Source organism: Balaenoptera physalus (assembly GCF_965194825.1).
Source record: "Balaenoptera physalus genome assembly, chromosome: 2".
Classification (NCBI taxonomy): Eukaryota; Metazoa; Chordata; class Mammalia; order Artiodactyla; family Balaenopteridae; genus Balaenoptera; species Balaenoptera physalus.
In genome coordinates, this window is record NC_138883.1 from 63,640,364 (window position 1) to 63,665,194 (window position 24,831).

The 24,831-nt window shown below is 37.1% G+C and overlaps 1 protein-coding gene across 7 annotated transcripts; it reads left to right on the forward strand.

The window, feature by feature from the left end:
- Nucleotides 1–205: 205 nt before the first annotated feature.
- PPP2R3C (protein phosphatase 2 regulatory subunit B''gamma) lies at nucleotides 206–24,730 on the forward strand. 7 transcript variants are annotated; one of them, XM_082452187.1, is made up of 14 exons: nucleotides 288–399; nucleotides 6,095–6,229; nucleotides 6,659–6,786; nucleotides 9,570–9,674; nucleotides 10,741–10,853; nucleotides 11,258–11,355; nucleotides 12,209–12,279; nucleotides 15,178–15,310; nucleotides 16,522–16,577; nucleotides 16,655–16,730; nucleotides 17,542–17,678; nucleotides 20,117–20,254; nucleotides 22,422–22,481; nucleotides 24,274–24,730. In XM_082452187.1, the coding sequence occupies exons 3-14, from the start codon at nucleotides 6,694–6,696 to the stop codon at nucleotides 24,460–24,462; spliced, it is 1,269 nt and encodes a 422-aa protein (XP_082308313.1). In that variant the 5' UTR covers nucleotides 288–399; nucleotides 6,095–6,229; nucleotides 6,659–6,693; the 3' UTR covers nucleotides 24,463–24,730. The 7 variants fall into 7 exon arrangements, with proteins under 7 accessions (XP_082308311.1, XP_082308312.1, XP_082308316.1 ...); XM_082452188.1 differs by having other exon boundaries at nucleotides 6,095–6,225; XM_082452189.1 differs by having other exon boundaries at nucleotides 6,095–6,196.
- The last annotated feature ends 101 nt before the right edge of the window (nucleotides 24,731–24,831 follow it).

Genomic DNA, 24,831 nt, shown 5'->3' on the forward strand with positions numbered 1-24,831 from the left:
ACGTGGTGCACAAGTGCCAAAGGGCCAAGATGAAATAAAAGCGCGGGCTCCCTTCTGCGCCTTTAAAATACGACGTGGTGAAGCTGGAAAGCTGCCTTAAGGAGGCTCCCTCTCCGTTTCTTTCACGTCTGCTCTCCCTGCTGTTAGCGTGATCGCCGTATTCTCCGCGGTGGTTACGGTGATCGATTTGGCCGGGTTAGCCGACTTCCGCCCGCGTCCAAGATGGCGATTAAGCGGCCTTCATAACCTTTACGGGGCTGGGCAGTGTTGACGCGGGAGCTGGCAGGGGGTGGAGCGCTTAGTAAACAGCAAATGCGGGAACTGCTGGGCCGGAGTCAGCCATGGACTGGAAAGAAATTCTTCGCCGGCGGATAGCGACGCCCAACAACGGTCCAAACAGTGAGTTTGGGAGGGGCCGCCCGCAGAGAGAGCCAGGCCCTAAACCGCGGGAGGTGGGGGGAGGATGGACGGGGAGGAGGAGCAGCACCTGGGAGCCGTGACTTTCGCTTCGGTAAAACCTCTCCTGACAAAAGAGGCTGACTGGGATGTGGTTTAGGGATCCAGAGAGTTTTGACCCACACTTCCCTGGGAAGGGATTTGCGGGAATGAAAAGCTACCTCAGCCACGCACTTGCATGGTCCTGACCTAGACTTGTAGGGATAATTGAGAGTCCTGGCGCCATCAACCCTTTGATCCTACCAGAACCTACCATTACCTCTACCGCCTTTTTATTGTCACACTTTCCACTTCCTTTTTTATCCATTTTAGACTTAATAACCCATTTTTCCTTATCTCTTTCCCTCTACTTCACGTTTGTTAATCAATCTGGTTAAAACTATCTTTACTATTTCACAACTGCATCCAGGACAGCTGAAAGTGGTTAGAGAAAAACGGAACCTTGGTGAATTTCCTCACTTTTAATTCATGTCCACTAACCTAAAGTAGGTGTTTCAGTCATTCATTTACACTTCTTCCGCGTCTCCCTAGACATTCACTCTCCTACACTCTAAAGCAGTTCCTTCTCATCTCCCAAACTTCCAATCCTCCAGTATGTCCTATCTACTCCTTACCTTTAGCTGATGAACTAGTATATATATTTGAGAAAGTAGAAGCAATCAAAGAAGAATCTCACCTGTTCCCATTTACCATTTCTGTCAGCGCCCCCCACTCCCCACCCCCTATAGGCGACCGTGCACTCTGCCTTCACTGTTAAAATGGTGAACTGGCCAACAGTCCCTGTACTCCAACGCTAGATCGCGTTTCTTTCTTTTATTCACTGACTTCACTCTGGCCTTATCCTCTCCTTTATGCACCATCAGATTTTCTTTCTCTACTGGTTCATTTTCATCAGCTCTGACAAACATGCTGTAATATCCCCCATCATTTAAAAAAAAAATCATTTGATCTCACATCCCCCTCCAGCTTTTGCTACATTTCTCTGCACCCCTTATAGGAAAACTTCTAAGAAAATTGACCTGTACTTGTGCTTTCTCCTCCCCTTCACTCCTAAACCCACTCCATCGCATGTCTGTTATCTGGATAACCTAGGCTATAGCAGTAAACAGAAATCCTTGTCCTTGTAGAACTTACAATTTGGTTTTGGCAGAGATGATAAAATAGTAAGTAAATCATATAGGTTGTACTTCTGTTGAAGGCTATTTCTTTCATCGGTGTGCTAGATCCCATTTTTGCCTCCTCAAGGGTGTACTCCTACAGTCATCCTCTCTCTCCTGCATCATGAGATTTTCTTTCTCATTCACTCCCATCAGCATATGAACATGGTGGTATTTCTCCCACCTTAGAGAAACTTTCTTAACTTCCACCTGTAGCTATGCCTCGTTATAGCAACACTTGTTAAAAGAGTTGTTGGTTGAATCTGTCCTTGTCTCTGATTCCTGCTTGTCATGATCGTCAGTGATCTCCACATTGTTCCAGTGCTCAGTTGTCCTTATTTTACTTGACCAGCCAGCAGCCCCTGCCAGGAATATAGTAGTTCACTCACTCCTCCTACACATACTTTCTTCTTTTGGTTTCTGGGAGACACACTGTCTTAGTTTTCCTACTACCTCACCAGTCATCCCTTCTCAGTCTTTGCTTTTTCTTCCTCTTCTTCCCAAGAACTTAACATGTGAGGGCCCAAGGCTGAGGCCTTGGCCAGCGTCTATTCTCTGTCTACACTCACCTTCTTACGATTTTAAATGATGTCTATTTTCTAATGTCTCCTAAATGTATACCTCTAGCCTGGACCTCATCCCAAATTCCAGGTTCATATATCTATCAATAATTGTCTACCTGACATGGCCACTTGGATCTAATAGATATGTTAATCTTGTCTGAAATTGAACTCCCGCTCTCCTTCCTAACTTGCTCACTCATAGTTTTCCCCATCTTAGTTGCCAGCAATCGCGTCTACTCAGGTCAAAACCTTTGGAGACATCTTTGACTGCTCTCTTTCTCCAATACCCACATCCAGTGTGTCAGCAAATCCTGGGACTAAAAAGAAAATATATCCAGAATAAATTTACTCCTAACCACCTCCATTGCAGCCACCCTGGCCCACACCACCGCCATCTGTCACCTGGATTACTGCATTAGCCTCTTAATTCCTTCTGGTGGCTCTCTCCCTCATCAGAATGAAAGCCAAGGTCTTTCCAAAGGCCTAGTGGCCTGCCCCCCCCCCCCCCCATTATCTGGTGTCCCTCATCTCCTGCTATTCCCTCTGGCTCATTCTGCTGTAACTGCACTGGCCGCCTCCCTCTTCCCTGCACACACCAGGGACGCTCCCATTTTCGTGCGTTGGCACTGGCTGTTTCTTCTTCCTGGAATGCAGTTCCCCCTGGATATCTGGATAGGCAGCTTCCTCACCTTCAATTTTTTTTTTTTTTTTTTTTTTTGGTCAATTTTATCTCAGTGAGAGAGTCAGTATCCCTGACACTGTTGAAAGCTGCATGTGTGTATGCACTCATCCACTCACACATATACTTGTGTATCCCTAGAATAGTTGAATGATGTAATGAAAGTGACTCTTGGAATTGGGCTCAGGTGATTGGATGATAGTGGTACCACTTACTGAGATGGAAATATGGAATTAGAAGAAGAGTAGTAAGGTGAGGGATAGAGAAAGTTATTCTAGGTATGTTGGAGCATGAGAATGAAAATATTTTGTTTTGAATGCGTGAGTTTAGTGTTCAAGAGCAGTGTCTGGGTTAGTGACATAGGTTTGGGGCTTAGAGGTTAAACTATGAAAGTTGAAATGATAGAGGAAGAGGATTAAGAAAAAAGAAGAGGGGACTTCCCTGGTGGCGCAGTGGTTAAGAATCTGCCTGCCAATGCGGGGGACACGGGTTCGATCCCTGGTCCGGGAAGATCCCACATGCCGCGGAGCAACTAAGCCCGTGCTCCACAACTACTGAGCCTGTGCTCTAGAGCCCGCGAGCCACAACTACTGAGCCCACGTGCCACAACTACTGAAGCCCACACGCCTAGAGCCCATACTCCGCAACAAGAGAAGCCACCACAGTGAGAAGCCACAACTACTGAGCCCGCGCACCACAACGAAGAGTAGCCCCCGCTCGCCGCAACTAGAGAAAGCCCGTGCAGCAACGAAGACCCAACACGGCCAAAAATAAATAAATTTATTTTTTAAAAAATAATAATAATAAATAAAATTAAAAAGTGGATATATGTATATATATAACTGATTCACATTGCTATACAGCAGAAACTAACACAACATTGTAAATCAACTGTACTCCAATAAAAATTGGAATAAATAAAGACAGACAAGTAGATCAGTTAAATAAAAAAAGAAAAAGAAAAAAGAAGAAATAGCCAGAAAATAGGAGAATCAACAGAGTGTGGTCTCATAAAAGCCACAAAAAGTTTAGACTCATTGACAGTATCAAATTTAACAGAGAAATCAAGGACAGGTGTGTCCATTAAACTAAACAATTAGGTCACATGTTGCCCTGGCAGTCTCCGTAGAGTGGCAGGATTGCATAAAGAGATAGTGAGAGGTGAGAAAGTAGAGATCGCCAACACAGGCCTTTCATTTGAGAAAGTGGATGAGGAAGAAGGAATTATGTGTGGCAACAGGTAGAAAGGAAGGAGTTTTGGGGAGGAGATGGGAGAATGAGGGGTTAGCCTTGGGTGAGAGAAGAGCTACGTCTTCCCCTGAAACTGGCAGGAAGAAAGTAAGATGCAGATTTGATACCTTCCTGTCCTCCCACTCAGATGTTTGTGGGTATCCATGCCCAGTAGACTCAGTTGTTGGTGAACTGGGTGGGATTCTCATCTGTTGAGGGTGAACACAGGGGGCTTGAGGAATGTAGTGAAAGTCTGGAGCAGTCAGTCACCAAGAGGACATCAAGCGCAAATAAAATATGTATTGGTGGTTTGGGGAGGCTGAGTTATTAGTAACTGTGAAATAAATTTGTGGGACCAAATATTTGCAAAATTTGGCAGTTTTCTCCAGCACCGTTGAGCATTAGTAAACAGATTGTAAAATTGGTCCAAGGTTAAAAATCAACAAGGCAGATATGGCAGAAATGCAGGCAGGAGTTTCGGGAACAACTACACGCATGTTGAGAAGGAAGTGAGACCAGGAAGAGGAAAAACTTTTGAGAAAACAGATCACAGAATTGAAGATCTCAATGAGGCTGAGGTGCAGTGAGGTTTTGGTAACCATAAGCTTGTTTTCTATGTCTGAGTTTATGTTTTGTAAATAAGTTCATTTGTATCTTTTTTTTTAATATTCCACATATAAGTGATATCATATGATATTTGTCTGTCTGACTTCACTTAGTTTGATAATCTCTAGGTCCGTCCATATTGCTGCAAATGGCATTATTTCATTCTTATGATGGATTAATATTCCATTGTATATATATACCACATTTTCTTTATCAATTCATCTGTCGATGGACGTCTAGGTTGCTTCCATGTCTTGGCTATTGTTAATAGTGCTCCAATATTGAACATTGGGGTGCATGTATCTTTTCAAATTATAGTTTTCTCCATATATATGCCCAGGAGTGGGATTATAGGATCATATGGTAACTCTATTTTTAGTCTTTTAAGGAACCTCAATACTGTTCTCTATAGTAGCTGTATCAATTTAAATTCCCACCAACAGTGCAAGAGGGTTCCCTTTTCTCCACACCCTCTCCAGCATTTATTATTTGTAGGCTTTTTGATGATGGCTATTCTGACTGGAGTGAGGTGATACCTCATTGTAGTTTTGATTTGTATTTCTCTAATAATTAGCAATATTGAGCATCTTTTCATGTGCCTGTTGACCATCTGTATGTCTTCTTTGGAGAAATGTCTATTTAGATCTTCTGCTCATTTTTTGATTGGAACGTTTGGTTTTGTTGGGTTTTTTGGGGGGTTTTTTTTGGTATTGAGTTGTATGAACTGTTTGTATATTTTGGAAGTTAATCCCTTGTTGGTCTCATTCTTTGCAAATATATTCTCCCATTGTGTAGGTTGTCTTTTCATTTTGTTTATGGTTTCCTTTGCTGTACAAAAGCTTTTAAGTTTAATTAGGTCCCTTTTGTTTTTATTTCCATTACTCTAGGAGATGAATCCAAAAAGATATTGCTGCCATTTATGTCAGAGTGTTCTATGTTTTCTTCTAGTAGTTTTATAGGATGTGGTCTTACATTTAGGTCTTTAATCCATTTTGAGTTTATTTTTGAATATGGTGTTAGAGAATGTTCTAATTTCATTCTTTTACATGTAGCTGTCCAGGTTTCCCAGCACCACTCATGGAAGAGACTGTCTTTTCTCCATTGTATATTCTTGCTTCCTTTGTCATAGATTTATTGACCATAGGTGCATGGGTTTATTTCTGGGCTTTCTATCCTGTTCCATTGATCTGTATGTCTGTTTTTGTGCCAGTGCAGTGAGGTTTTGAATAACAACCAGAGGAGAGAAAATTTTTGAGAGTATATTAGAGTTTAAGATTTCAGAACAGGAGCAGGTAAGATCTGTGGTCTTGCTGAATGAACAGAGTACAGTAGAGGTGAAAGCCTTCAGAGTTGAGGGGGCACCTTCACCCACATAAATGTTTATTCTTCCTTAATGATTGCAGGTGAAGAAAGCTGTGCACCAGTCTCATGGTTCATGATGGAAGAATGGCTAAATGAGATGGCCATCTGCCAGCAGCAAGCGGGTTGGGTAATAGCACCCTGAGGTGTGAGCTTCAGATGGAAGGCGTCTGGTGTAGGTAGAGGAACAGTGACTATGACACTGAAACTCCATGAGGTCAAGGGCTGTGCCTATTTTCTTGCTGCTCTAACCCCAATGTCTAGTGCAGTGCTCTGTTTGGAGTAGGTGCTCAGTGAGAACTTTTGATTGAATGAATTAGAACATGTCAGGTCTATAAGAGAGGCAATGACTTGAGAAAGAGACAAGTATAGTGATAAAAAAAGTGGAGGGAGCATCTGAGAACTGGTTGAAGATGTAGAGGAGGCTGTGTCAGTTGAAGATAGTGATTCTTGGTATTTCAAGAAAGTTAATATAGATGCTTAGTGTCTAAGTACAATTGTGAAGGCCTTTTTTGTACTGTAATTACACCATAGTGTATAGATGTCTTGAAAAAAACATTGTTTGATTTTAAAAGTGCTTTCCCCTCCTTAACGTGTTTTGTTACCAGAAAAAAAAAGTGAACAAGAATTAAAAGATGAAGAAATGGATTTATTTACCAAGTATTACTCAGAATGGAAAGGAGGTAGAAAAAACACAAATGAATTCTATAAGACCATTCCCCGGTTTTATTATAGGGTAAGTGGTATCTAAGCAAATGTCTTGCAGAGTTTGTAAATGAAATGTAATTTTTCAAATGGGATTAAAAATCTTATATTTTATAAATAAACAAATTGATTATATTTTAAATTTTGTATATTTATTGTTTCATTCTAGTTGACCTTATTATTTTTGACCTGATTAAATCTTGGTTTTTCATATAAGTAGGTATAAGAACACAAAGTTGTTATTTGCCACTTTTTTTGAACTGTAGGCTTTTTCCTTCCTCCTAATTTTTATTATGGATGTTAGTAGTAGGTATTCTTTTGGATTATGTTGCCAGGCTTTCTATAAGACTTAGATTTACTTGGCTAATCACAATTTTTAACTTTGTCTTTTACTCATAAGGTGTAAAATGTTTTGCTCAAGGCTAAACTGAAAAATAGATTGAGAGTGGAAAACTTTAAGAGTTATACTTAATTATGTGTTTCCTTGTGCCAAAATGGTAAAGAAGGCTTTGAGGAGGGTTATAGATAAAACAGTAAGACTTTAAGAAAGATATTTACAGCTGAAATTGAAGGCTACTGAAAAGAATAAGTCCTATTTGGTATTATGGGAAATGTAACTACTATAGAAAAGTTAACTTTGGAATTTTAGCTGAATATCTCTTAAACCTGTTACCTCCTAAACGCAATTAATAACAACATTATTTGCAAAGAAAGCAAATATTTTGTTTTGCTTGCATCAAGGAGTGAGGTAGATTATCCAGATAATTTTAACTTATTTCTTCAAGTACAAACTTTTTTGTACTTGTGTACATGTGAACCATTTTATTGGAAACTTTTTTGTAGTACTATATGTCTCCCAGCCTTTTAAGAATTATATGACTAATCCACGTTTGTCATGGAAAAGAGAAAAAACAGGTAAAGTTGATATTTTCCCATAATAACATTGCCCAGAGATGTAAATAAACATTTTTACATGAATCCTTCTACATATTTCTATATATGTGTGTGTGTGTGTGTGTGTGTTTAACAAAAATGGGGTCACATCATACATACTGCTGTTGCTTTTTTGCATTTCACACTTTCTTAATCAGAGGCAGTTAGACAACTGAGAATTTTTTATAGTCTGGGGGAGTGGGAAGGGGACTGCCATTTATTGAGTGTCTACGTACTTCAGAGCATTTTATATTCATTATTTCATGTAATCAGGATTGTGAAAGTGTATCTTACTAACCCAGGAACAGCCCTCAGATGCTGACATTACTCCATTCCCAGGACTCAACTTTCCTGTATTTCTAGTACCAACCGTCCCCTTGTGTTTTCTGAGGGAATCCCCTTTTCCCCCATTTCCGTCTCTTCTCTGACCTCTTCCAGATCCCAGATGGTTTCTGGTCTGCAGATGTGGATTTGTGGGATGTTCGTTCCCTTGTTTCTTCTTCCTCTACTTCCACTCCACTGCTTTAGAGAAACCACCTGTCATCTTTGGTCACCACTTCTCTCCTTGGCTGGTTAGCTGGTTGACTAGCCACTGGAGCACAATCCCAGTCTCAGCCCCAGCCTCACCTCCTAATGCATATTCCTTCTCCATCCCTTTTGATGGGAGGGATGGCATCTTAGTTCTTAGAAATAAAAAGTGAAAACCATAGCCCCCAATTTGGACTGTGGGTTACTTAGCTACATTTAATGGGGCAAAGTTACAGAAAAGTAAGAAGAAATCCTCAAAGCAAATTGTTTGAAGTTGTTAGAATGAGTCATTTTAAAGCCCTGCTTAAGGAAATCACCACAGGAGGACGAACCTCTGCTTTGGAGGCCAACTAGTAGACATTGGCTTAATTATCTCTAAGAAGTAAGATGACCCAGTCTCAGAAAGCATATTTGGCTAAAACTGTTGCTCTTCAGCCAATCCTGATTCAGTTCTATATTAGTCTAAGGTTACAATGGGAACAGTGCTCTACAAATATAAAATGAAACTTGAGCTACCTTGAGAAAATAGAAAAAATGGTGGTCATAAAGTAAAATAAGAGCATGACATTCTGACACATTTAGTTTGGGGATGGTTACCCTACGTTGAACATCTGTCATAGTACTTTACTCCTAGCAGTCACTAGGAAATAGCATTAAAGTCTACTTAATTGGGAGAGGTACCTAACTACCCAGTAATGGAAATGAGACAGAGAAGAGAAAATACACTAAATCCCTGATGTCAGAAGACCTGGATTCAAATTTTGTTACTTTAGTTGCACAACTTTGGGCAAGTCATTAACATTAGGTGTGAAATTGAGGGGACAGAGGAGTACAGGGAACCAAACCAAACAACTCATAAGAAATTAAAACAGACTTGGGCTCTGAAGATTTAAATCTTTGGTCTGGGACCGGCTAACTGCATATGTGTTCTTGATGAAGTCATCCATCTCTTGATTTCCTCCCCTCTAAATTGAGTATGATGAAATGCATCTCACAGGGCTAGTAGGATTAAATTAGAACATGTGTATTGATGCCTGATATATTGTGGGCACATACTAAATGTTGTGTTTAGTTTTTAAGTAAACCTGTACGGATCTAAATAAAGGAACTTGGGCTAGACGGTTAGCCTTTTCCAGGCAGAACTGGCCTCACTGATCACTGAATTCTCTGTGGATCTCTTTTTATTAAATGAACTTTTAAAATAAATGATGATCTGAAATTAAGCAAGATTGAGATACAAAAAGTAATTTTGAGACAGTAGCATGTGTAGTTTTTTATGAGGCCAAGTACATTTTACATAACCCGATAGTCTAGAATTTAAGTGTAGAAATTAACTCTACAGTATATTTTTAGCTGCCAGCTGAAGATGAAGTCTTACTACAGAAATTAAGAGAAGAATCCAGAGCCGTCTTTCTGCAAAGGAAAAGCAGGGAACTGTTAGATAATGAAGAATTACAGGTAAGAATGGAATAAAAGTTTGCTTTGGAGGTTCGCCATTTCTTATTTGTACTACATGTGTCATGTGGGATCTCGGGGTGCCTAAATGGAGCCAGTAGTGCAGAGTGACTGAAAGCACAGGCTCTGTAGCGATGGTTCCCACCAGAATCAGCTGCAAAGCTTGTGTGTCCCAAGGATAGTGTTGTATTGTTTTTTGTTTTTTTTTTTAAAGGATTCTTTACTATTTTTTTTTTTTTAATTTTATTTATTTATTTATTTTTGGCTGTGTTGGGTCTTCGTTTCTGTACGAGGGCTTTCTCTAGTTGCGGCAAGTGGGGGCCACTCTTCACAGCGGTGCACGGGCCTCTCACTATCGCGGCCTCTCCTGTTGCGGAGCACAGGCTCCAGACGCGCAGGCTCAGTAGCTGTGGCTCACGGGCCCAGTTGCTCCGCGGCATGTGGGATCTTCCCAGACCAGGGCTCGAACCCGTGTCCCCTGCATTAGCAGGCAGATTCTCAACCACTGCGCCACCAGGGAAGCCCTGTTGTATTGTTTTTTAAAGTCCATAGGTGATTTTAATGTGCAGCCAAAGTTGAGAACCACTACTGTAGGGAGTAATATTAAGAAGACTATCATCTCCTATTATCCTTTTGATTACTCATAACATGATAAAAATAGCTAGCGTTGGACTTCCTGGTCCAGTAGTTAAGATTCCACGCTTCCAATGCTGGGGGCGTGGGTTCGATCCCTGGGCAGGGAAGTTCCACATGCCATGTGGCACGGCAAAAAAAAAAAAAAATAGCTAGCATTTATTGAGTGTTTACTAAGTTCTGAAATTTTCATATACAGTTCCTCTTTAATCTGTGTAACTATATGATGTAGACACTGTTATCCTTACTTTACAGATGAGAATTGAAACAGAAACTTTAAGTCTACTGTCCAAGATCACAGAGCAGGGCTGGGATTTAAACCCTTGCATTTTGACCCTACAGTAGTCTATCACTTTAATGGAAATAACACATTTAACTACGTTTTTAAATTTTGTTCAGTTGATTATAACATCTTAATTTCTGCAATTCTCCTAAGAACTTATGGTTTTTGCTGGACAAGCACCAGACACCACCCATGATTGGAGAGGAAGCAATGATTAATTATGAAAATTTTTTAAAGGTTGGTGAAAAAGCTGGACCAAAGTGCAAGTAAGAATAATATAATTAACAAAGGAGTATGTTATGTAAAGCATTTTAAATGCCTCAAGTAAATGTTAATGAAAATTTAAGTCAATGATATGATAATTTGAGTCAGCTTTTCATTAAACTAATAAAGTTTAATAAAATTATTTACAGTCAAGAAAATTACATTGGTATAAAGTTATTAAAAGAAATAATATAGCTTATTTACAGCATTATAGGTCCTCATTCTTAATAGAATTAAAGATGTATGGCTTAATATTTTAAGTTTTGAACTATAGTTCTCACTTTGATTTTTTTCCCACCACTTTGATTTTTAATTGTTTGAATTTATGCTGTTGTCTGCTAAATCATACAGAAGTCATTTTTATATTATATTGGCAGATGATTTAATCTTTATTTCCATTCCTTAGGCAATTTTTCGCAGCGAAAGTCTTTGCTAAACTCCTTCATACAGATTCTTATGGAAGAATTTCCATCATGCAGTTCTTTAATTATGTCATGAGAAAAGGTGATTTCATTTTCATTGTACTTAAACTCCTTCTATCTGGGAATCAAGTAGGTTTCCAGTCAGTGCTTTTATAGTATCCCTTCCATGTCAAACAACTCTTAGTAAATTTGAATAACAGAATTCTTGTCTTTTGACCAAGATTTGTTTTCCTATTATTATGATTCTCTCTTGGAACTTACTAGAGCTTCTACCATACATTTGGGTTCTACCATACATTTGGGTTCATTATTATAAAAAACAAACAAAACAAAAGCCTCATGTATCTTGAAGATACTAGCTAACTAGATATATCAAAAGCTGAACCAAGAGTTTTAATGGATGGTTATTTGAAATACTTTAATTCACTGGTAATTTTATTTCGCCAATATATTACAGGTTGAGTTGCCTGAGAGGTTAGTTTCAAACTCACAACTGTAGCATCATCTCAAGGAGTATTTATTAAACAAGTTGGAATTGTTATGATTCCTATAAGTTCCATAATGACCTGTCAAGTCCTGTGTGTACCATCTTTAATATTTGGTTGTGGTAATTAACCTCAGTAGAATAAAAGCTGCTTCATTAAAGGCATAATATCAGAACTCCTGTTTTGGTGGCACACCAGTATTCTCAAGGGCATCAACTTTATCGTCACTTTAGGCATGGTAGAATTGTTGATATCTGCAGTTAATTCTATGGTATATTTATTTTGTTTCAAACAATTTTTGGATTAATGAGATAAGTAATACATGTGAGAAAAATATGTTTATAGAGTCATTAAATTAGCTTGTCTCTCTAATCTATCTCCTTTTATGCATATATATATACTAAAGGATAGATCTTAATAATTATATTTCATTTTCTTGTTTATTGTCAGTTTGGCTTCATCAAACAAGAATAGGCCTCAGTTTATATGATGTTGCTGGACAAGGGTATCTTCGGGAATCTGTAAGTATTAACCTACTTTAATAAATGCTAGACACCAGAATGCTCTAGACACCAAAATGCTAAACAGTAGTTATCACTGGGTGTTGAGATTACAGATAATTCTTATTTTGTTTTTGTTTCTCTGCTTTGTTTGTTTTTACAAATAACATGTGTTACTAAAGAACTTTTTAAGTGTATATTGGTCACAAAAATTCCTTTCTAAATTCTTTTTCTCCAACTTAAAGAAAAAAAAGCCTTTTAAAGGAGAAGAAAAGAATGTAATGTTTTAACTGGATTAAAAATCATTGAAGAAACAGTGAAAAACTTTTGGTTATTCATGAGTGTTATCAGTGTATGACTGTTTTAAAATGTAAGGGGCAGTAGTTTTTCCTTTTTTAGGAAATATAAGAAAAATAATGTGACTGTAGTCCCACCTGCAGGTTTGGGTTGTAAGGTCAGTTACCAAGAGGCTATTTATTTCCCATTAGGCACTAATGTAGTTATCAACAGGTTATCAACAGAGAATTATGTTATAGCCTCATGATCCAAATCACTATTCTTCTTGTAAGTGTGGGTATCTCAATTATATGGGGACTTCCCTGGTGGTCCAGTGGTTAAGACTCCGAGCTTGCAAGGCAGGGGGCCCAGGTTCGATCCCTGGTCGGGGAACTAAGATCCCACATGCTGCGCAGCGTGGCAAGCAAGCAAGCAAATAAATAAATAAGTAAATCAGTCAATCAATCTATCTATCTTTTCAGCTCAGGCTTTTTTTCCCAAATATATACAAAGGGGGAAGGGAGTTATGCATAAATATGAACCAGGTTAATTAATCACTTAAATAAATATTCAGATATAAAACTTAAAAGAGATGTAAATTCCCTGTTATAGTTTATGTTTCCTGTTATAATTTGTTGCACTCTGTTTTATCCAGATTTCTATAGATAGAATCTGTTAGTTCATACTGGATATTTACACTTAAAAACCTTTCTAGGGCCACACTATAATTCTTGTCCTTTAAGGTTCAGATCAGCTTGACAGTAAAAGGTTCTTGCTTCTATCCATCTATCTCTAGCAAGGAAGATGTATTAAACACTGGTTGATACTTACTCAGGTCAGATATTGGAGTACTTCTATAGCTCTGAGAATTCTTGTCAGCCATTAGTTGGTTTACAAAACAAACTTTTCTTGCCTCTTCCCATGAATGGAAACAAAAATTGAAAGAGGAATGGGAGGAGGAGAGAGAAAAGCAACAGAATATCTCTGTAGTTGTGTTTAAAAGGGAGTAATGTTCCCTTCTCTCAATGAAAGAAAACATTTCTCTCAAAGAAAAGAAATAACTCTCCTAACCTTGGCACTTTGCCTTTTGAAACCAGATTTTGTGTCTTCCTTATTTAAAAGACAGTAGTTTCCAGAGCCAACATCTGTAATTTGAGTAGTATAGGCAAACTCTCATTCACTTACTAAATCTTATTAAATAAGCAATTACCAAACACTTATTTGTGCCAGGTACATTGCTAAGCCTTACTCTTATGGTGCTTTTTTCCTAGCAGAGTGGGGAGGCAGACACTAAATTATCAGCAACATGATTTCAAAAAGTGACAAGTTCTAAGGAGAAAATAGGGTACTAGGAAAGTGTATGACTGGGGTTGGGGAACTATTTTAGATAAGATGGAAGAGGTGCCTCTGAGATAGTGATTGAGTTTTAGCCATGAAGGATGAGAAAGAAGCCAGCCTTATGAAAACGTAATACAGAGAGAACAGCAAGTTCAGTGTCCCCAAGGCACAGTTAAACCTGACCTGTTCTAGGAGCAGAAGGAAGCCAGTGTGGCTGGAGCATATGAGCGAGGGTTAGAGTGACAGGAGGTGAAGTTGGAGAAGTAGGCAGGGCCACATATTGGGTTGTTAGACCATGATAAAGAGTTTGGATTTTACATTGAGACTAATGGGGAGCCATCAGAATTTTTAAGCTGAATCTGTCAGGATATGGTTTACATTTTATTTTATTTATTTATTTTTTGGCCATGTGGCTTGTGGGATCTCAGTTCCCCGACCAGGGATTGAACCCTGGCCACGGCAGTGAAATTCCGGGCTCCTAACCACTAGACCACCAGTGAACTCCCTGGTTTACATTTTAAAAAATCACTGGATGTGTGGAGAATGAATTCTAAGGAGCCTAGAGTCAAAGAAGGAATAATTAGGAAATTACTGTGGTTGTCCAGGTGAGAGATGATAGTGGCCCAGACCAGGGTGATGTCTGTAGAAGCCAGTAATAGATTAATTCAGTATATATTTTGGACACACACACCCCAACAATGACAAAAATTTGTTGCTAGATTAGATTTTGGGGGTAAGGGGTGGGGGCCTTGGTGAAGAAAAGGTAGGAACCAAGTTTAACTTTTTTACTTTGAATAAATGGTGGAATAGGGGAAAATGGGTGAGGACCAGGGTTGGGGATAATTAGAGTCGAGTTTTGGACACACCATGTTTGAGATGCCATCTGTTCTACAACTTAAATTATAAAGTGTCTCAAATGAACTAGAAACATTATACTTTACAATGGATAAAGCAAAAGTAATGAAATTATTAAAATAAATATAAGAAACCATGAGAGGCTTTTAAATATATAATCTTGGAATAGGGAAAGCCTTTCTAAGTATGACAAAGCTCAGAAGTCTAAAAAGCAATGAGTTCAGCTAAATTTTGAAAAATCTGAGAGCAAAGACCATCATAAACAAAGTTAAAAGAAAACAACAAGCCAAGAAAAATATCTGAAACTCAGTCACAAATGAATTTATTTCATCATTCATATAGTTTTAATACTGAATAATTTTTAGGACTGAAATTATATTCCAGTATCTCATGAAGAAACAAGATCAGACATTTAACCTTTTAAAGTTTTATTTTGTTTTGTTCTTTCAGGATTTAGAAAACTACATATTGGAACTTATCCCTACTTTGCCACAATTAGATGGGCTGGAAAAATCTTTTTACTCCTTTTATGTTTGTACAGCAGTTAGGAAGTTCTTCTTCTTTTTAGACCCTCTAAGAACAGGTAAAAGAAAATCTTATCTAACTTAGATATTATGAGATTATCATTACTTCTAAATCTCAATAACTAGAGAAAAGTCTTTAAAATGTTATTTATTTTCCTAACATGTTATTGCCATTAATATATAAATCTTTTGATATGTAGATCTTTTGATTTACTTGTGCCAACCATAATCAGCTGTGTGACAATGGGAATATCACCTAACCTTTTACAATGTTTTCATCTCTAAAATAAAGTATATTCTTTCCAGTTCTAAGAAGCCAGGTATTCTGATATAATTTGCTATCCCTGATAGGTAATATACTGGAGCATTATTCTTTTTGATCAAAAATATGAATTGGGAGATAGGAGGACCGTTTAGCCATGATGTGTTTTTCTCATTTTCAAGTTAACTATCCTATATGAGGATCAGATTTGTAAATTTTGCCTCATTAACAGTACATTTATCAACTATTCTAACCTGCTAGGCTTAAATACATGTGTCTGGGACAGAGGCCCAAATCAAAGCCCCTGATACTCCTTCTGTCCTTGAAAATGCAGCTGTGAGTCCATCACAGAACGGGGTAGCTGTCAGTTTTTTTAAACGCCTCCATTATAGGCACACACACATCTTTTTCCTTGGAAATTTATGCAATAATAATAGCCAACAGTTTTGACTGTTTATTATGTACTAAGTACTGTGCTAAGCATTTTACATAGATTCTTTCATTTTCTTCTCATAACTCCATTAGGAAGGTATTATTACCCACATTTTATGTGTGAAGCAACTAAGACTTAGAAGGATTGCATGTCTAGAAGTGGCATTTAAATCCCATCTCTCTACTCTTAACCACGCTTCTATATTGCTTTCTATTCCAGAACCTGCAAAGGAAAACTGAAACAGTCTCTTTATTTGACTACTGACAGTATCATATCCATTACCACAAAAAAATTAACACAACTTTTTTTGGAATCTGGTATCAATGTAATTTTGGAATTTCTCGATTGGATGTATATAGTTGGGGGTATATAGGTAGACATACCTATATGAGATTTTATTAAATATTCCCTGCAGATTTCCCTTTTCACAGAAATGCATAGTAAGGACCTTGGAGCATGAGAGCTAGGAAAGTTTAAAATATCAGTTGTGCGATTGCTTTTCTAAAATAATACCTTTATAAAATTGAGTTGCTGTTGTTTTTAAAATTAAGTAATTGTGTTTATGTTCTTTAAAGGGAAGATAAAAATTCAAGATATTTTAGCATGCAGCTTCCTAGATGATTTATTGGAGGTAAATATGTTTTTAAACTACTTAATTATATCACTTCACAGTTGCTATCTTCTAATTATGTCTCTATGCTCATATAGTTAAGGGATGAGGAACTGTCCAAGGAGAGTCAAGAAACAAATTGGTTTTCTGCTCCTTCTGCCCTACGGGTGTATGGTATGTTCCTATCATAATGCTATAATTTGAATTATCCGTTCCTCAGTTAATGTTTCATTAACTGGTGTTCAAAGGACAGTTTTATACATAGCCTAATTTACCTTAAGATCAAAGTATTCTAATTTTCTTAAGAGCTTGTATTCTAGATTATTAAATTTTACTTGTTTAAATACCAGCGTTTTATAATTTTGTGACTCTTATTTAAGTTAGTACATTTCTAACACTTTAACATAAAGAATGTAGTTTGATTTTTTTATTGTTGACTCAGGAACATTATTATGAACATCACCTGTGATCTTGCATTGTGATAAAATGCTACTCTCAGGGTCCACAGAGGGGTGTGTTTTAGGGCCTAGTTTACTTTTTTTCTTGAATTTCATTAGTCTGTTACATTGTCCTTTTGGGTGGTCTTCTGACTCATTTTGGCAACCTTGACCTCTGCTTTCAAGGGCCAGCCTTTCAGTGCTTTATGTTGGTTGACCCTACCTCCTTCTAATTTAGAATCCTAGGAAAGTTATAAAAGGTTGCAAAAAAAAAAAAAAGGTTGCAAACTGAAAACGAATAATGATGTAAGTGAAATAGCATAAAGGCATGACCTTTATGATGAGTTTTCTTTGACTGGTTCTGGCTTAACAGTTGTTCTGATAGAGATTGCGGGGATAGCAGATGTCTACCATGACTGTAACATAATTAGTTTAAAAATCAAAATATTAACCAATAAAAATAACTTTTTGTTAGTGTTTATTCTTTTGTCTTTTAGTTAGAATTTTATTTTGGTCCTAAGTGTCCTTTTATCATCTTTCTTCCCAAGGCCAGTATCTGAATCTTGATAAGGACCACAATGGCATGCTCAGTAAGGAAGAACTCTCCCGCTATGGAACGGCAACCATGACCAATGTCTTCTTAGACCGTGTTTTCCAGGAGTGTCTCACTTATGATGGAGAAATGGTAGTAGTTTCAATCTCTAAGTTTTAAAAATTTAGGCTCCCACAATTTCCAAAAGCCTTTTTTTTTAATTGAAATATAGTTGACTTACAGTGTTATATTAGTTTCATGTATACAACATAGTGATTCACTGTCTTTATAGATTACATACCAAAGTTATTGTAAAATATTGACTATATTGCCTGTGCAGAGATTTCATTCTTTTTTATGGCTGAGTAGTATGCCATTGTACAGGTATACCATATCATCTTTATCCATTCATCTCTCGATGGACACTCAGGTTGCTTCCATATCTTGGCTAATGTAAATAATGCTGCTGTGAACATTGGGGTGCATGTATGTTTTCAAATTAGTGTTTCCATTTTCTTCAGATAAATATCCAGGAATGGAATTGCTGGATCATATAGTAGTTATATTTTTAATTTTTTGAGGAACCTCCATAATGTTTTCCATAGTGGCTGCACCAGTTTGCATTCCCACCAGCAGTGCATGAGGGTTCCCTTTTCTGCATATCCTTGCCAACACTTGTTAGTTACCTTTTTAATGGTAGCCATTCTGACAGGTATGAGGTAATATCTCATTGTGGTTTTGATTTGCATTTCCCTGATGATTAGTGATGTTGAGCATCTTTTCATCTGCCTGTTGGCCATCTGATGTCTTCTTCAGAAGAATGACTCTTCAGGTCCTCTGTCCATTTTCTTAATCACAGGAGCCTTTTTCTTGATATGATACAGCATTATTTTCATATCAGTGTATAACAGTATCTTAAGAAGAAGTGTGAACTGATCAAATTATTTGAGATTCAGAGCCTTTGATCTTAAGGTAAATTTGCTTAAAAACATTACTTCCCTCATGGACTGAGGGCAAACAGAAAATTTTAATATTTTTGTTCATTTCATTGTCGGTGCACCTACTGTAGAGGAGTGTGGACTAGTAAAAAAAAAAAACATCTGAAAAACAGGCAAATCCTATTGACTATTTTCATATAGATGGTTCATTCATTAAATTACCAGGTCAGATATAGTACCACATATGCCATGATTTAAATCTAAGAATCAGGTTGTGTTACTCTAAGTAGCTATAGATTTACCTTAGTAGCTAAAGATTTACTAACATGCACCTGTCCTTTTATCACAACAATGCAAAATACTTGAGAAGAAAATTCTAAATAGCATTTTTAAATCACCATTCTTGCTATTAAAAATATGTGTTAAGGATCTGATAACTTTTCCAAACCAATGATGTTTAAGAAATGGTCATATTGTCAGAAGAGAATCAGGGTTTTAGGTTTTATCATTTAGCTTTAATAGCAGTTTTCTAAATAACACCATTGTTAGCCAACTGCAAAGGGAAAGGGGGAAAGGCGCAAAAACTCTGCTTCATGACTCCCACAGCTGCCTACGGTTAACAGTGAGGAGCTTGGAGTATGCTAATAACCTGGTGAATAAAGAAAATCAGAAGCTACAGTTAGGCATGGAGTTTAGACCATGATGAGGCTGCATCTCTAGCTCTTTATACTACAATTTATGCAGAAAAGAATTCTTAATCTTAGCCTAAGAAAATCCTTTCCAAGATTATAAACTTTTCCAAGTGAGAATCTCCCAAGTACTTTACTTTTTTTAAACATGCAAAAAAAGTAATCTGTGACTATCCCTTTTTCGTAGAGAAAGCTTTCTGTTCTTTTCATGTCTTTTCAGCCTTCATTTGTACTCTCTTGCCCCCTTTTTGGATGAGAACAGTGTCAGATCACTGTAGGATATCTGGAACTCTTTTTTTTTTTTTAATAAATTTATTTATTTTTGGCTGTGTTGGGTCCTCGTTGCTGCATGCAGGCTTTCTCTGGTTGCGGCGAGCGGGGGCTACTCTTCATTGCGGTGCGCAGGCTTCTCGTTGTGATAGCTTCTCTTGTCGCGGAGCATGGGCTCTAGGCGTGTGGGCTTAGTTGCTCCACAGCATGTGGGATCTTCCCAGACCAGGGCTCAAACCCGTGTCCCCTGCATTGGCAGGCAGATTCTCAACCACTGCGCCACCAGGGAAGCCACTCTGGCACTCTTAAGATGACTTTTTGGAAATCATCTGAATTAAAATTTTAAAACTATTTCAGAATGACCACACCAAAATGAAAATACAAATTTAGTGGCAACATGCAAAGGTTAGTCACTGTCCTGTCCATTTCAAAAGCCTAATGAATGAAAATTATGGTTTAACACAGCAAATCTCTCATAAGAAAATGAGCTGTGCCCCCTCAAACTGTCCTGTACAGATTAACTGCTATGTAGAATTCCTAGAAACCAACATTAAGTATACATTAAGTATGGATTTCTCGTTTCATATTTTAAAAAAATTTGCCATCTTTGATTACAAACATCTTCAAATCATCAGTCACTTGAAAAGTTAATTACAAATAATGCCTCTAATGAATGTCATTTTCTTTTCTATAGGACTATAAGACCTACCTGGATTTTGTTCTTGCATTAGAAAACCGAAAAGAACCTGCAGCTCTGCAATATATTTTCAAATTGCTTGACATTGAGAACAAAGGATATCTGAATGTCTTTTCCCTTAATTATTTCTTTAGGGTAAGTCTCATTAGTGTAAATGTGTCTTTGTTATACAATTTGGTTTAAATTACCTACCCAATGACAATTTTATCTAACTTGGGATGTTTAAATTTAACAAAAGCATTTACCTAACAGATTTCAGAAGGAAATCAAGTCAGGTTTTAGTTTTGTTTTTTTCTATTTTTAAAAACATAAATGGGCTAAATTAGTACTGATTTGATTAGTCGTAGATAGTCAGTGGAGATACAGACATACCTGAGAAATTGTATGCTCTTGGTGATTAAAAACTAGTATGTAAAATCCTACAGAAACTTTAATTATACAGTACAGAAAAGGTAACTCCTTTCCACAGGAGTTTTGCACATCTGGTACCTGTAGATTCTTTTAATTGCTATGCTGTAAAAAATATAAATTTAAAAATTGGCTAGAATTGTGGGCTGCATTTCAGTGTGAAACAGATTTGCTGAAATACTTATTCTGTGCCGTAGGTGGTCTCAGAGAATAGCATGATGAGCTCTGAAGTGGAATTTGATTGTATTTTACCTGATAAGCATTCAGCTGCAGCAGGTGTAAACATAGGAATGTCTTCCCTTTTAAGATAAATCCGAACACACCATTGTAAAGCAGTTATACTCCAATAAAGATGTTAAAAAAAGAAAAAAAAAAGATAAATCATTCCTCAGTTTGAACGGTGACTTTTCTGCTTGATGGAAAGGTTTTGTACAGTAGTGTTCCATTCCATTGCCACATTTCTATAGCTAGTTTTCAGAAGACCATCTGATTTTTATATGGTTAAGATCGATAGTAAGAAGAAATTTTTTTTAAACAATAAAAATGACATTTTCACATCTTTGTCATAAGAAGTTTTCCCCCAGAGGCTTTTTCTTTTCCACTTAAAAAATTTTTGATACTTTTAAAATAACTTTTTCTGATTTCTGAGTTTCAGAGTATATATTTTATAATTTCATGTTAAATTCCCTGAAAGGCTTTCTATTATGATTTTCTAGGTAGTAATGACTGCAGATTATTATAAGGATAAATTACAATCCCAGTATTAGGATGCATTTTTAAAAAATTGAATGCTACGTGGGCTTATATCAGTGGCTCATCTGAGAATATAATACCACCCATCATAGAGATGCCCCCCACTTTAGGCAGACCTGCTAAAAGAAAATTCAGTTTTAGGAAAACAAAGTAAATATATCTTTTGGAATAAATACACAATCCCTTTTCATAAAGATTTTTTATAGTATCCTCTACTCTTTGAAAATTAAATTTTATTTATTAACTACATTGAAAATATTTCATACCTTTATTTTATCAAAGTTTATTTAGGCTTGGTTGTATGGGCCAAGGTAAAAAGTTACTGGTGCTGAGCCCTGCGGTCCTGGACTGTTCTTAGAGATACATCAGTATCCCAGTGATAAAAGCTGGGCCCAGATGGTGCACTGTAGATCATTCCATCCAGGTCTCCTGCTCTAGTAGCTTCGAGTGTACTCAGATTCTCATCTGCTGCAAAGAGATGCCCTGTGCACATTCTGGTATCAGTGGCACTACAGAGTAGGCACTTGGAACATATTGATTATTTTCCACGAATTTTAAGCTTCACATTTTCCACTGAATGACTCCCACCTAAAACATTTGTTAGTTCAACTGGATCACAGTAGTTTCTCAGTCAGTATTTTTTTGTTAAAGTTCATAAAAGAGAAGAGTTTGAGGGAGGTTTACCTCCATTTTTTCTGTCAAGTAGAAGAGAAGGTGTAGGGTAGGAGGGGAGGTGGTGGATTGGGTGCCTTAAAGAATGGTGAAGGTATGAACAGCGTTCCTGGAAAATGGGAGAAGCAGGTCATAACAGAATTGCTAGGCCTGTTAAAGGCCCATCTGGGGGTGGAGACCATTCCTATGCAATAGTAATCTGTACTCTTGTATACTTTCTTTATGAAGTTCTCCATAGCTAAGGTGTAGGTCTAGAAAGGCTGATGGTTACACTGATCCAGTGTTTAGGTTTTGCTCAACAGATGTGAAGCAAGGTCAAGGAATTTGAGAATATTGGCAAGAGTGGTTAAAACGATGAGGGCTATGGTCTGATAGGATAGGAAATGGAACTGGAAAGGGACCATGGGACAGGACAGGGAATGTTGCGTATTTTGTTTTTTATTTAAAGATTTATTTCTACTAAATACAGGCCATACAAGAACTAATGAAAATCCATGGACAGGATCCTGTTTCATTTCAAGACGTCAAGGTTACTTTTTTTCTTTAATTTACATAACACCACATAATCATTTGCATAAATGAGGTTTTTACCTGAAAGCAATTTATGAAATACTGAACCAAATGAAGTATTTGCTGTTATTTGTTCTGAATTAATATTTAAGTCATTAGAAACTGAGAACATACTTGGACTAATGATTTGTGCAGTATAAGATTTTAGCATTGTCAGTCTCATGTTCTCATTGGAAGCATTCATTCATTTTGATTGAAAACTAAGAGAATCAGTACAGCCTGTATCCTTTGGTAGTCTATTCCACTGTAAACTGAATTTGGGGGAGCTATTTAGGTTCAGGCACGTTTTTAGTCTGCTACTTCAAAGGGCTTGCTTGCTTTGGTATTTAAGGAGATATCAATCTTACAGTATGAAAACTACCACTATTTGAAATACATGCTGCTACTTAGCATTTTAGTAATCAGACAACACTTTGAGTATCCAGTATTGGTTCAGGTGAAGTAATGTAATAAAATAACCCATCCAGTTTTAACCAAGTATAATGAGATAAAGGGCTATTTTGGTTTAATATAAGTGAGACAAATTTGAAACTATGCAACTGGCAACTTAAGAACTAGTAATTTTAAACTGCCACCAACCTGGAAAGGGAAGTTTCACATACACACAAGATTAAAAGTTAATGCATTTTGTTCACCTGAATTGTTCTAACCTTTAAAAATGCAATTTGCCTCTTTAAATGCTATTAAATACTGAGTGATTTTACTACAGATTAGAAAACATGTACTAATTCCCCGTAAGTAATCTTATAGTACACTTCATAATATAGAAGAGGTTCTTCCATATATTCCAGTCATTTTTAGCACAATTTAGTGTCACTGTGGATGACTAGTTCTTTAATACTGAGCTCCCCCCACCCATTCCAGGTCCAGAGTAAAAGGTTGACATCATTATTGGAAATGAAGCTTTGTCACTGTCTTGGCTCTAAAGCATTTAAGTTTTTACTTTGAGCCAAGTTTGCACTTAAATCAAGGCCTTGCTTTACCACCAGTTAGAAGACAACAGAAAAATATAAGTAGTTAGTTAACATATATTCAAAGAACACTGCATTAGTTTTGCTGCTAATTAGCTATGCAGCTTAAACTCTGAGCTTCAGTTTCTCTATAAGACACATACAGGCACACCTTGTTTCATTGCATTTCTTATAAATTGAAGGTTTGTGGCAACCCTAGTCAAGCAAGTCTATCGGTGCCATCTTCCAACAGCATTTGTTCACTTGGTGTCTGTGTCACATTTTGGTAATTCTCACAATATTCTATTATTATTATTATTACATTTGTTATATGGTGATCTGTGATCTTTGGTGTTACTACTGCAAAAAGATTACAACTCGTTGAAGGCTCAGATGGTGGTTAGCATTTTTTTAGCAATAAAGTATTTTTTAATTAAGGTATGTATATTTTATTAGACATTGCACACTTAACAGACTACAGTATAGTGTAAATATAACTTTTATATGCACTGGGAAACCAAAAATTTCACATGACTAGCTTTATTGCAATATTCACTTTATGGTGGTGGTCTGGAACTGAACTCACAATATCTCCAAGGGTATGCCTGTACCTAAGGAATCTTCCAAAAAAATTTTGTGCATATAGAGAAGAGGTGGATTCCCTGTTAAATGAAAAACAAAAAACTGGAACAAAAAATTTTACATAAGCTCAAGTGCCAGCCCTGAATTTTAGATCACTGTATGATAGAAATTAAGTGAATCAGATATCAGATTTCATTGTATTTTTTTCCTCTCTTGCAGGATGAAATCTTTGACATGGTAAAACCAAAGGATCCTTTGAAAATCTCTCTTCAGGATTTAATCAACAGTAATCAAGGAGACACGGTCACCACCATTCTAATTGATCTGAATGGCTTCTGGACGTACGAGAATAGAGAAGCCCTTGTTGCAAATGATAATGAAAACTCTGCAGACCTTGATGATACATGATCTCTCAAAGACTAGACTGTATTCATTAAAATAAGCTTGAATGCTGCATGTAAAACCTTTGAAGCAGAATCCTTAGAAATGGTCTAAATAAAACACTTCATATGTCTATAGAACACAGCAAATGTTCTGGTTATTGGAATTTTGGTTGTAGTGGTCTGGAAGAAATGGGACCAAATTAGGAGTCAGTAAATTCTGGTTTCACTTAGCTCAAATATGGCAAGTGTGATCTGGTGAAGGTAGGAGTCCACTTTAAATCTGTATAATCTTTCTTTAGAAATAAAGGAAGTTTTAATGGAATAGTTCTGACATTAGTCACTAAGAATTTGAATACTTGAAAGATAGTTTAAATTATATCATTTAACCTTGAAT